This window comes from Mauremys reevesii, linkage group 19, assembly GCF_016161935.1.
Source record: "Mauremys reevesii isolate NIE-2019 linkage group 19, ASM1616193v1, whole genome shotgun sequence".
In the NCBI taxonomy this organism is placed as follows: Eukaryota; Metazoa; Chordata; order Testudines; family Geoemydidae; genus Mauremys; species Mauremys reevesii.
Genome location: NC_052641.1, coordinates 16,598,312 through 16,612,449, shown reverse-complemented (window position 1 = coordinate 16,612,449; position 14,138 = coordinate 16,598,312). Strand labels below are relative to the sequence as shown.

General features: G+C 43.8%; 1 protein-coding gene across 1 annotated transcript in view; it reads right to left on the bottom strand.

The window, feature by feature from the left end:
• The window catches only part of CFAP77 (cilia and flagella associated protein 77), a 94,237-nt gene extending 80,988 nt beyond the window's left edge, over nucleotides 1–13,249 (bottom strand). Inside the window, exon 1 of the mRNA XM_039506723.1 lies at nucleotides 12,930–13,249. Within this exon, the coding sequence (XP_039362657.1) occupies nucleotides 12,930–13,100 (171 nt within the window). The 5' untranslated portion in view covers nucleotides 13,101–13,249. The remainder of the gene's footprint in view (nucleotides 1–12,929) is intronic.
• Nucleotides 13,250–14,138: the final 889 nt, after the last annotated feature.

Below are 14,138 nucleotides of genomic sequence, written 5' to 3'. Positions count from 1 at the left end.
AACTGCAATTTTAGGGGGGGAAAAACACAAGCATGAAACACAGATTGCACCTTCAAATCCCCAAAGGCATCACGCTTCTTTGTTCTGCTAAGAAAAATTAACCTCAATCTTGGCTCAAGGTCCCCCGATTGATTATCATAGTCATTTAAATACTGTAATCTCATTTTCAGCATCAGGGAAGGGGAGCGAAAAGAAGAAAAAGAGAGAGGGAAAGAGCGGGGGGGGGAAGAGAGAAAACAGAATAAATTATCTGACAAAAGGAAAAAGGGCCTTTCTGCTTACGGAGCCTATTTCAGATCCTTCCACTTGATTGGAAAAGTTGATGAAGTTTAAATGAAGCAGAATTAGAGGCTCAGGCCACTGAGTATTGATGGGGGCCCATGGAAGAATGTGCAATTCAATAGGCCTGATTTCTGTGGAAAACAGGGGAAAGGCCTAAATGGTATAATCTTCAATCAAATCTAACATCGACACTGACAAGGCAGGGTAATGAGATAGGCCAGATCAGGCATGTTGGTTAAAGAAATTAATCCCTCTTGCTGCACCAAGAGTTCAGCTTTGATGCCTATTGTACAGACCCCTGTCCCAGCCTATCTAAATGCTAACTAACTGTGAGTGTGATCTGGGACTGTGCTTTTCATTGCTGGGGCTAATCTGATAATAATTTTATGTCTCTGATTATGGAAGCAGAGATAGTGAGGGAGCCCATAACAGTGGCTCTGGGTGGAAAAGGAAAGGAAGAGAGGGGTGGAGACAGAGAGAGAGAAGAAGATACATTTATTTTTTTTTGGATGTGAGAGGAAACTTACATTTCAGTGTATATTAGTGCTTTAACACACCATAATACATGGTAATTATTGTCCTTACAATCGCCTCCTGGCCAGCTGATCTGTGTCTCATGGGACTATAGAAGGGGACACGTAGCAACCATGGAGGCAAGCTGAATGAGTCATAAGAAAGCAAACTTAAAGGGACATTGCCAGCTTAAAAATCATACTGTAAACAAAGAAATCTCTTTATCTGTGTTACCCAATAAGCATAATGAAAGCAGATTTTTAAAAAAATCCAAATTGCTCTTCACTCAATAGTCTTTAGCTCACTTTGAACATTTGCCATTCTCTTAGCTTGAGAATTTGGTGAAGGCAGTTTCACTTTTACTTTTAATGAAGTTTCACTTGCAGGTTCTAAGTGCTCTGGTTTTGGGTTGCAATCACAGAAGGGGGTGTCTGTTTAAAAATAAATATTTCCACTGGTATTAAAATATATGTATATACACCTCTACCCCGATATAACGCTGTCCTCAGGAGCCAAAAAATCTTACCACGTTATAGGTGAAACTGCGTTATATTGAACTTGCTTTGATCTGTCGGAGCGCGCCCCCCACCCCGAGCGCTGCTTTACCGCATTATATCTGAATTCGTGTTATATCGGGTCATGTTATATCAGGGTAGAGGTGTATAAAATAAACATAGTATGGAATATATCTTTCTACTGATTTATTTATCTAAAATTTCGGTCCAAGTTTCATTTGACAGTGTTGCTTTAAATCAATTCTAAATCAAAACAAATGCAAACAAAAAGTTACTTTGCAATGTACTTTATTTTAAAGAATTGTAAAAGTTAAAATCAGAACATCCTTGAAAATTCAAGACTTTGTCTAATCTATATAGAGTGAGTGGCCAAGGTGAGAACTAAATCATTACTGCAAGATTACAAAGATTTTAGATACAATAAATAAACATAATACCTAGCCTAAGGGAATTGGCATGGTAAGGGGTTTTTGCCTTTTAAGAAAGTGTGACTCACTCTCAAAATGTTGAAATAAAAAATTGGTCCCTAAGACCTTTGTAATGGCATTTGGTTTGATCTATCTTCTGCCATCCAGTACATGGAAAGATGGACAAATTATTTTCACTGTAGTAAATCCTCTAAAAATAAAGAGATATTCTTATGACTTTCCTCCAGGAAACTAGAAATATACCTGTGTGCTTGAGAATTTTTCTTGCCTTCCCCATTGTGTAGTTCTTATTTCTTCTGGATGTCGCAATTCCTTATTTGAGCCTCTTCAGGTTTTTTTTACTGTATGCTCAGCCTGCTTTCTTCCGGCTCTTCCCGAGGTGCTGGGGTTTTTTGTTCCAGTAGGTAGGGCTGATATTGTGTTCTTACGAGTTTCTTTTAGTGGAGTCTAAGGTGTTGCTCTCAAGTTGCTGGGTTCTCTGCCTCTGGAGAAAGGTGTGTGAATGAGGCGGTATCATCAAGTATTTGGTTGAACTAGCAGAGGGGAATACACTTTAAAAGGAACTGTGAGAAATTGAGTGGTGCTGGCCGACTTTGAAGACCTCTCTCCTCTATTTAAAAGGGGCTCACTCCCTCTGAGTTTCACTTGGAATTTGAATTAATCTGAGAACACCAAGAAAAAAACAACAACCCTGGTTTGGCATGGTTTTGGGTCCACGCCATAAACTGGTTGCTAACCTAAAAGCTTCTTCAATCTTTCAGATGACACAGTCCAAGACTTAGGTTTGTCACAAAACGTTACAGCTTGACACCGCTCCAGCTGCACTTAGTGGCATTACAGCCTCATTTTATGCATGGCTCCATTTGTGACCTTTTTTCTCTTCCAGCTACGTTCTGTCCTCCTTTAGCTTAATTTCTTTGAGATTTCCCAGCACTGAAGGTTCTCACAAGAGGCAGTGTAGATGTTCTCTGCTATGACAACACTGCCATTATGGTTACACTATTACAACAATCCAGTCTAATGGTTATTATTGTACTGCCTAACTTTAATACTGCATCTTTAAATCAAAGCATCTTTGAGTCTTTATTTCCATTGTATTACACAGATAAACACAGGAGATTTTCACCAACATAAAGGCTTTCACCTTGTGATGTCTATGGGTTTATTGGTCTCACTAATTTGTATTGTTTGGGTCGCATAAAGGATCAAAACTCCCTCTTGCTCATTCTTTTATATACTCTACGCAATCCTTTTGGCTGAGCAACTTTCCATTTAATGTGCTACTAGTAACTAACTCCTCTGTCCACTGACCCACATTTGTCAGTTTCTAGCCTGAACCCTGATGTGCCTTTAAGTTATTGTGAGAAAAATGCAGCATTTTCATTTGTAAAGAATATTTATTTACTACTTTGAAATGCCTTATTAATCTCAACAGTGACCATGTAAGATGTGGGATGGCACTGAAGCACACTGGGAGTTTAACTTCTTGGGTACCAAATAATTTACGTTTTAAAACTTAGATCAGTTCATGCTGAGAAGGGAACCCTTAGAAATCAGTGGATTGGTGAAAGAAAGCTCAGAAACCAGTTGAATGATTACTCAACGACCCAGCCCTACATTAATGTATTTATCTAATTAATTACTGAGCTACACTCTAGATTTCTTGGAACACACTTTTAAAAATGTAACGTTGGCCTTAGATGGCAATAATGTAATCATAATATTTAGGACTCAAAGTGCTGCACAAACACTAATTAATCCTCAGTGTCCCTGACTGGTAGGTACAAAAGGCACCACATGCAGAGAATTTGGGTAAATAGAATAATTAACATCAAATAAACAAAGACTTTGGGCCAAACCCTGCTCACTCCGCTCATGCATGTCGTCTCATTTAGATAAGTGGGAATACTCACATTACTAAGGCAAGCTAAGATTTGGCCCCTTCAGATGTTTTAAACAGGAGATTTCTTGGTTCTGAATAACTAAGCCAATACAGAAATTGGGAAAAAGAACAATAACTTAAAGCAACAAAACTGATAATTAAGGGGAAGTTACTTAGAGTGCCTCTGGATTCCAGATCATGACGGATAAACAACCGCCACGCCACATTTGGCCCTCTCCCTGGCAGCCTCCACAGCGAGGTCAAAGGCTGAATGGGTTCTGAAGTCTTGAACATCTTCCCAATGTGCAGCGGCAGTCAAAAAAAACTAACAATGTTAGGAACCATTAAGAAACTGATAGATAATGAGACAGAAAATATCACCACACCACTATACAAATCCATGGTACACCCTTGAATACTGCACAAAGTTCTGGTTGCCCCATCTCAAAAACACATATATTAGAATTGGGAAAGGTACAGAGAAGGACAACAAAAATTATTAGGGGTATGGAACAGCTTCCCTATGAGAGATTAAAAAGACTGGGACTGTTCAGCTTGGAAAAGAGACAACTATGGAGGGAAATGATAGACATCCATCAAATCATGAATGGTTTGGAGAAAGTGAGTATGGAAGTGTTATTTAGCCCTTCACATAACACAAGAACCAGGGGTCACCCAATGAAATTAATAGGCAACAAGTTTAAAACAACCATAAAGAAGTACTTTTTCACATAACGCACAGTCAACTGTGGAACTCGTCACCAGGGGATGTTGTAAAGGCCAAAAGTATAACTGGGTTCAAAAAAAGAACTAGATACATTCATGGAGGACAGATCCATCAATGGCTACTAGCCAAGATGGTCAGGGACACAATCCCATGTGGCCGGATGACCCTAAACCTCTGATTACCAGAAGCTTGGACTGGACGACAGGGGATGCATCCCTTGATAATTGTCCTGTTCTGTCCTTTCCTTCTGAAGCATCTGGCACTGGCCACTGTTAAAAGACAGGATAATGGGCTAGATGGACCATTGGTCTGACCCAGTGTGGCCATTCTTATGTTGCTATGTTAACTATCATTTCACTCCTAGATTTGGTCCCTCCAGTTCACAGGGGAGGCATGTACATGAGGCAGTGTGTAGAACCTTGAACTGTTGCTGAATATGCTATATCTGTTCGGTGGTTAGAGTGATGATTTTACTACATGTCAATCTGTCACCTTTCACAAAGACACTATGTTCACATGCATATGAACATTAATGTGCTATGTTATTGTTTATGAACATGTTGGTAAATTTCAGTAGCGGTGATCCTTTTTAAAAGGAAGCCCTTATTTTAGTAACTTAAAGTCCAATCCTCCAACTCACACAAAACTGTGTACAGATTCCTTACATGAGTGAAAATTGCAGGATTCCACCCTAGGTTAGTCTGAGAAGGAGGAGGAGCAGGGATCTGGTTATTTTACCAGTTGCTAGCAATACTGTTGTATAATTTTTGTAAATGTGCCCTGATACAATTATGGAGAAATTTCTAAAATAAATAATAGTGTGAAGGTGTAAATCTAGCAGTGTCACAAGGCACAGCAATGCAGTTTTGAATCTCAGTGCACTAAATAGGCATGGTTTGCTTAATAGGGTGATTGCTCTTGCCAAGAAAATGGTGAGAAACCAAGTGGCCAAAGGTTAAGCAGAGCATGTTGGCTTTGTAACACTGGCTCGTGCAAAGACAGAGGGTGCTGGTGAGACTATTTGACAGTTGCAGTTTTACCTTGGCACATGGATCTAACTATTCAGTGAGTGCTTAAGAAAAGAGAATGATTAGGAAAGAAGGTTGAAGATATGAAATCGGATTTAACTATAGGTACAAGAAACTAATTCATGATGATTACAGGACATACAAAAAACTGTTAGGATGATGATGCTGGATGCAGGCGTGCTAACAGAGGCCCGAACTGCAAATGAAGGTGGGTAACCCAACAATAACTCACGGGTGTGCTTAGAGATAGCCTTGATTAGTGCATTTTATAAGTTGAAATAAATAGCCTTTCCCTCCCACCACACATATTTATAGCTAATGTCTTTCCTTAACCTAGTTTCCTGGATTTCTGCAGGGTGTACTATCACTTTAACTTGATGCAATATGGTTTTTCTTTCTTGTCCTCTTCCTCCCTATCCCTTATGCTTCTGAAAACAAAATTACTTCCGTGAGTGACTTTCCATGTTGCCTCAGGCTGTAACCAATCAGATTGTTTAGGAGTATCTGGTAGCAATATTACTGAGGCTTTTTGAAAAAATAAATCTGAATGCCATGTTGGGGCAAGGTTCTGGCCTATTATACACCTACATACCAGGTGGAGCCCCTGTGAAACGTTCTGGACTGAAGATCCTGGAAACTGAAGTACTCTGTGTAGCCATAGAATTGCCAGAGCAAGGGCAGCAGCAGGGCTAGCTTTACCCACCCTATCTCACTTTGACTTGGAAGGAATGGAAGTTCAGTCTCTCTGCCCTACTTAATCCATTATTGCTCTGCTGTGACTGCAGGGCTAATGGTGATGGGATCAGCATTGTCATCTCTCATGATTTTATCAGGAGTTTTGTGATATATTTTACTTGTTTTTAAAGCCTCCGCTCACGTACTTAAGTTATTGCCTGAGTATCCTAGCTTTCATTTTTTGATTAAAGGCAATTTCTAGCCTTTGTGGCTATGGACAAAAGCTTAAAAATGTGACCTCCCCACCGCCCCCAAATGCTACAACAGAAGGCAAATAAAAAGAACCTCAGATCTGTTGCTTTTAAAATTTCATGCTTTTTAAGCCAATCTGATGATTGTGGGGAGGTTGACTCATGATTCTGGAACACTTAGAGCATTAGCAAACCTCTGGTGGTTTTTTTGTGGTGGGAAGCCTGAGCTCTGGGACCCTGACAGACCTGCCCATTCACAGGGGCCAGCATATTTAGGCATTTTTAAAGTAGCTCTGTCAAGGTTAGGCCCTAGCTGCACAGGGCTCCTGTGTGGCAACTCTGACTTTTTGGATTCTTTCCATCCTTGTTTTCCAAGCTGCTGGTTGCTGACACTGAAGTAACTTTTTTTAAAATTGCATCTGGCTTTTCTATGAGACTCAATGGAGGCAAACTAGTATGTGTCTTGGGTCAGGGGCTTCCTTTCTTGAAAGTCCCCCTTTAAGTGGTTTACAACTAAGCACATGCTTTGGTACCCATAACATGTGATTTCTATATAGTGCATTTCATAACCATGGTCTCTCTCAAATTACGTCTCAAATCACAAGTAGCTTTGGACTGTAACCATTATATGCTCCACCAGTGTAAGACCTGATTTTGCAAGGTGCTATATAACCTCAACTCCCAGGATCAGCCTTAGAGCTTTGACTGAAGGAATGTTGGCCAGGATACCAAGATTATCATCTCCTCTTTTTAAAGAGTGGTATAGGATCTTTAATTTACACCTGCAGAAATATCAGAGACAGACTGTTTTAAAATGTCTCATGCAAAAGCTTGCTCCTTTACCAGTTCAGGACTCCCATCGCCATGCTCCTCTGCAGTGACTAAACTCAGGCCTTGGAGCTAGAGTTGAACAAATGACTTCTTGGAGGAGGCATAAGAACACTATCAACTGAGCGATAGTGACACATGTAACTCTAAGCCCAGTTCTGTAGTTCTTAAATTGACTTCAGTGGAAGCTTTGTCTCTATAATAATGTTGTGTACTGGGTAACAAATGCATATCAATTATGATATGATACGTACGTGGCAGGATTATCCCAATTTATATTTTTTGTAAACATATAATTTATTCAGCAGATCGGTTGTTTATACCTGCTTTGATGTAAAGCATGTGCATGAATTGTGAGAAGTGCTTTTACCCAATACACAGTAGCTACTCCTTAACTGAGCATGACCTTAACTCTCAAATAAATACGTAATTATTTAACACCTTTTTTAATAAAGGGGGAAAATATTGACTAATTTTAGTTAGTGAAAAATCATAGTGATCTGTTAACATCTGTCCTTTATAAAAATCCTTCTAAAATTTTAGTTGGAGGGAGGGATGAAATGTAGTACAATCTTGTCCCAGGCAAATTCCACTTATAAAAAAGGAAGTGTCATTTGATAACATAGCTGAAGGATCCAGTGAGTTAACAGCCTTCAGATTTTCAGGTTATAAAATGAAGTTGGTTTTGAGATACAAGCAAAAAAAAAACTACTTTTTTCTTTGTATTCCCATTATATAATCACCACGTTGATTTTTAAAGAAAAAAATTTAATTGCTGGAAGTTTTTATATCATGTTTAAAACTCTGAATTTTTATGGCTAAACTATAAACCCCATGGAATTCGGGTGGGCGAGATTATAAAAGGAACTCAAGCCCTAACTACAGTGACACAACCTGAACGATATTCGTAGGAATGGCACCACTGTATGTTGTAGTAAAATGAGGAAATTAAGCAGGAGAGGCTGCCTCCAAGAGGAGAGAGGAAAAAACACAGACACAGTTCAACCGCTTGCAATTTGCTCAATGCTGCTGACTCAAGAGAGGCTTGGCACTGACTGAGGCAGACCTTGCTTCTCCTCTTCATCCTCTAACAAGAAGCAATCACAGCCCCACAGTACTGCAGGGAGGAACACTAATAGGTCAGCATTTTTTTCCCAGCCCTTGGCTGAGGATTGGGACTCAAGGAGTTGGTTGATCCTTGAGGCTATTCTGCGAGTGCCATCAAGAGGACAAAAGCTGTAATTCAAGTGGCTGCCAGGGGGAAAAGCAAATCAGTTACTTTTTCATACCTACAAAACTGAGGTCTGCTCAGGGCTGAGCTTATGATGTGCAGGGCCCCAAAGTTCCAGAAAGGCTGCGGAGGAGAAATCAGGCTAAAAGCCCCAGCGCTGACGTGTGCATGGGCATTTGCTGGTGAGTGGTTTCCTTCAGCTCTGCATCCACTGCCAAAGGGGTGATATTGCTGAACTCGTACAGGCTGCGGAAGCCTCTCAAGAGTAGGGTCCCAGAGCTGCTGTTTGCTTATGTTTATGACAAGCCCTCAATTTACTCATACTGCTTTATGATATTAAATATAACTTCTATTTAAATTAGATGCAAAACAGGAGGAGGAATGGAGCAAACACTCACTGAAATAATTTTTTTTTTAAAAAGGCATAACAGTAATACAAACAGTGTCTCTGAAAATGCTGAAAGACTTGGAATGCCCCCCACAGGTCAGGCTTTGGTGATTTCTGTGCAGAAGCAGAACTTTACCGACATGAATATGACTGAAGAAAAAGGTGACAAAAAAGGCTAGTCTGAAATGTCTCATTCAAAGGAAGAGACATACAAGAAGGTTTACAAGGTGCTCAGATCCGGCAGCGATGAGTGTGTATAAATATATGCAAACGTATATTTAGCAAGAGATTACTATATTACAGCAGCAAAGATGAGAGGAATTTAAAACAGCCCCAAGTCTCTCTGAATACTCAATGGATGAAGTCTGGTTACCAAACTCTTCCTGAGTATTGCACTAAAAGGAAAGCCTAGAAGCCAGAGACTAGAAAAATATCACACACACCATTTGTAATAATTTCAAATTGGAGTGAATTTAGTAACCAGGAAGCAAGAGCCTAACAGTACAGTCATCCTGCCAGAAGCTGCTAAGCATCCTTGTTTATTGTTGCTAGGTGTTGATAAACAGCTACCAAATCCAGTGGCTACATCTTAGCAGTGTGTGATCTCTGTCACTCTTTGAGCAAACTCCCAGTTCTGAGGTGCAGTCAGCACCCATTGTTATTTAGTTATGATCTTGAGAGCATGCCAGCCATGCACAACATTGTGGTAACTTATGTGGATATGTAAGTAAGATGTAATCAGCAATTCATTTTTCACTTGTAAATAGGGAAAAGCTGAGCTTGGGGAGTGCTCTGCTCTGGAATTTTGATTTAGGCCCATTTCCACTTGTGACGTAGGCTGTGCCCTTCTCCATTCTATTGTTTTTAAATGAGAAATAACAGTTCACAACCCCTTCTCTCCATAAGCACGTTCCTACCTTACAAGCCCCAGATTAAGACGTTGCTACACTGTTTGATATTTACAGTGGGATTCCCATCTCCACTGCCCCACAAGCCCTGAACAGCTGCAAACTTGCCAAGTTTTCATTTTCTAACACCTCCCACTCCCAACTGATTATCTCTCCCCCCCCCCGAAATCCTATTCCTGCTATCATTGGCAAAGTTAAATTGCTTTTTAAATGAATGATCTCTCTCTTTTTACAATTGCTCTGAAGAGATGCCTGAGGCACAGTGTAGGATCTGATCGAGACAAGCTTTGTGAATGGCCTTCTGGCTTATTTCTATTTTAAGGTACTGGGGGGGGGGGGGAATGACCCAAAGTACAAATTATGTATGTACAAGAGTACTGAAATGCAGCCAATTCTAGGATGTCAGGGAATTAACAGACACACAACACAAGGCACAAAAGTAGAGAGAAATGATACTTTGCCCAAAGACACTGGGGCCAGGGCCAGCTCTAACTTTTTTGCCACCCCAAGCAAAAAAAAACAAAACCCGAGTGCTGCCCTGCCGAAACAACCCCCCCAAGCGCCACCCCGCCGAAACAAAAACCAACGCCCCTGAACGCTGCCCCGCTGAAACAACCCCCCCAAAGCACTGCCCCACCGAAACAAAAAGCAAACCCCCTGAGCACTGCCCCGCGGAAACAAAAACAAAAACCCCTGAGCGCTGCCCCGCTGAAACAACCCGCCCCCCAGCGCGGCCCCGCTGAAACAACCCACCCCAAGCACCGCCCTGCTGAAACAAAAACCAAAACCCTGGAGCGCTGCCCTGCCAAAACAACCCCCCCGAGCACTGCCCCACCAAAACAAAACCAAACCCCCCTGAGTGCTGCCCCACCGAAACAACCCACCTCGCCCAGCGCCGCCCTACCAAAACAACCCCCCCCAAGCGCCACCCTGCCGAAACAAAAACAAAACAAAAAAACCGGAGCACTGCCCCACCAGCCCAAGATTGGCTTCCCCTTAGAAGGTGCCGCCCCAAGGACGTGCTTGGTCGGCTGGTGCCTGGAGCCGGCCCTGACTGGGGCAAACCTTGCCACAAAAAGTACCCTAGAATATTTCGTGTCCACACAGAACCTCCATTTCTAAGGTCTAGTCTGAAAGGTGCACACAGTAAACTGCATGAAGCTCAATTTATCCACCTCAGAAAGATATAAGCTGAGCTGATATGGCCAAGAAGTCTGGAGGTCTCAGAAGTGGTATTAACCCTAGTACTCTGGCTAAAATGTCAACTTAGGCCTTATACCTGGCTAAACTAAATCCAGCCTCTAAATTTACAACTGGATGCAGGATTTTTCTTCACATCTTGCCCTACATTATTGTTTAGTGTTGCTAGGTGCTGATAAACAGCTACCATGTCCGGCACCTGCATTTCAGTAGTTTACGATCTCTGTACGTCCCGTAACTACCTTCCACGGGTGTGGAGGCTCAGTTAGTTAATATTTGTAAAATGCTTTCAGATCCTGAGATGAAAGGTATTATAGAAAGGCAAACTATTATTGCATTACTATTTTTGGACCACTAAGACCTGTTCCTGCTTATTAATGAAAAGATACTAATCTCCTTGAGTGAGAGAGAGAGAGAATTAACATTTTCTATTACTACTATATAGATATGGGGATTTCTTTCCTTTTAGTCTCCCCCTTTCCCAGTATTTCATTCTGAAAACTTTTACCAGTTTTGGCGGCCATGGGATCAGTATTGGCTCCCTCTACCCCTGTACATACAACTATTTTCTCCTTATCTTGGTTACTGTATGATCTCTCTAGCCCATTTTCTCTGTAGCTTATAGTACGGATGGCAGATGTGTTTGTTTTACTGGTACTCTTGTAATTGTTATTGTTATAGTGTAAATTCTGTTTATTGTTGAAAAATTAACAGATCTAAAATTGTTTACCCCAATGGAAAGCTTGTTTCTAAATACCAACATTTATTAGTAAGTAATTGTATTTTAACAAGTATTTTCACAACTCCTCTCTGCCTGGAACGTTTATTTTCAGAGATCACTTGCATCTCAGCATTAATAAGAGCAGGACACCACTGCATGATATAAATGTATTAAATGCTGCTCTCTAGCGTTTAAAACTGCACCAGCAAGCACTGCTCTTCTATTCAATACTTATAAACATGCTGTCACTGCTCAACAACGTTACTATGTCAGGGAGATCAAGGTCACTGGTCTTTATCACAGCCATATAGTAAACTTACCCTGCTACTACATAATCTGGCATTGCTATTTACCCTTTCTTGGTGGTGGGAGGAGAGGAAGAGGGTACTTTGGTTGTGGTGTAATCTGGACCATTTTCTGCTGAGCGGGGGGACTCCTTAGTAGGACTGGGGAACCAGGGAGCCTCCCCTCCAGTAATGGAAGTTCAGGAACTAGCTCTCTGTTCCCCTGGGAGATGTGTGTGGCTCTTTCTTTTCCATGGGGCTCTTTCTTATCCTTGGGGGACATGGATGGAGGGTCTTCCAATGAGGTGGGCACCCAAGTACCTTGAAAACAAGTTGATTCTGCACCATGCTCTCCCCAGAAGTGTGAAATCTACTGGGGGAGGGATTGCTCACTTAGGGTGGAGGATGGAGTGAGGAGGGTCCTGGAGGGCTCTATGATGGGGGAGGATTGTATCTGGGGGCTTCTAACGAGGGTTGCCCCTCTCCTTGGCTCCGAGTGGAGTCTTCACTATGCAGTCTGGGGGAAGGTGGGTATTTGGGACAGGGGTTCCCCCCAGGTTGGGTGGGGTCTCCCTCTGCCCGGGTGGGAGGTATCTATGGGGGATCTGTGCTGGGGGTGCCCCTCACCTTGGCTATGAGCGGGTTCTGCACCAGGCTGTCCGGGGGAAGGTGGGTGTTTGGGGTTACCCAGGCGGGGGGTGTCTATGGGGGATCTGTGCCGGGGGTGCCCCTCACCTTGGCTATGAGCGGGTTCTGCACCAGGCTGTCTGGGGGAAGGTGGGTGTTTGGGGTTAAGGTTACCCAGGCGGGGGGTGTCTATGGGGGATCTGTGCCCGGGGTGCCCCTCACCTTGGCTATGAGCGGGTTCTGCACCAGGCTGTCCGGGGGAAGGTGGGTGTTTGGGGTTACCTGGCGGGGTGTCTATGGGGGATCTGTGCCGGGGGTGCCCCTCACCTTGGCTATGAGCGGGTTCTGCACCAGGCTGTCTGGGGGAAGGTGGGTGTTTGGGGTTAAGGTTACCCAGGCGGGGGGTGTCTATGGGGGATCTGTGCCGGGGGTGCCCCTCACCTTGGCTATGAGCGGGTTCTGCACCATGCTGTCTCGGGCCACCCCCAGCCGCTCGTTCTCGCTGCCCGGCTGCACTTCGGCCAGGGTCCTGGGCCGCCGCGGCGGGGGGCAGATCTGGCTGGCGCTGCGGCGCCGGGGGAGCTCCTTGGGGCCGCTGGGGGCCGCCGCCATGGCCGGGGTCCCGCTCCGGCGCTCGGGAACGCGGTGCCGCTGGCTCCCGGGCCCCTAGACCGCACCAGGCGGGAGGGGGGCAGGTTCGGGAGAGGGAAAGCGGAGACAGCCCCCACCTGGGGCAGGGGCACCCTGCGGGCGCAGGGAGAGAAGGGAGGCGAAGACCCCGTCCCTGAGACCCGCCCCACCGGGGCTACAGCTGGGGGGGGGCAATAGGCACCGCTGTGAGGGGAGACACCCCCCCGCAGTGATGGAGCGGCCCGTTGCCGGGACAACGAAGGACGCTAACAGGCTCTAATGGATATAGGAAGGGCTTCGGGGCGGGGAAAATTACTAAGGGGCGGGGAGGCTCCCAGGCACTAACCCGGCCTCCTCCCTCCCAAGCAAGCTTTGACCCCCGCTCCTGCCCTGCTGGGGGACGGGCCCTGTCACAAGCCTTTTGCTGTGCCAAAGCAGCAGCAATGGAGGAGGAAACCTGGGTCACCAAAGTACATTAGAACGGCCCTACTGGGTCCGACCAAAGGTCTATCTAGCCCGGTATCCGGTCTTCCAACAGCGGCCAGTGCCAGGCACCCCAGAGGGAATGAACAGAACAGGTAATCGTCAAATGATCCATCCCCTGTCGCCCATTCCCAGCTTCTGGCAAACAGAGGCCAGGGACACCATCCCTGCCCACCCTGCCTAGTAGCCATTCATGGACTTATCGTTCTTGCGAATACTACTGAAGCCCCATTAAACCTTGTGCATACATTCAACTATGATTCTCACAGTGGATTACTCAAAAAACCTCAGACTCCAATCTTAAGAAGACTTGTGCACAGCCACTGCTCATAGCGTATAAAGTTAAGTGTCTGTGTCTTTCCAGGATCACAGCCTAAAGTTATACCCCCACTAGAATCTGCTTTAATCCTCACTGAAAGATTATTTTTTTTAATTTCTGAAGGAAATGCATCCTTAAAATGTTGTTGCTAAGCAAATCTTTTACTCACCTGACCCAACAACCACCATGAAAAGAAGCAGGACATACACTTTTACTAG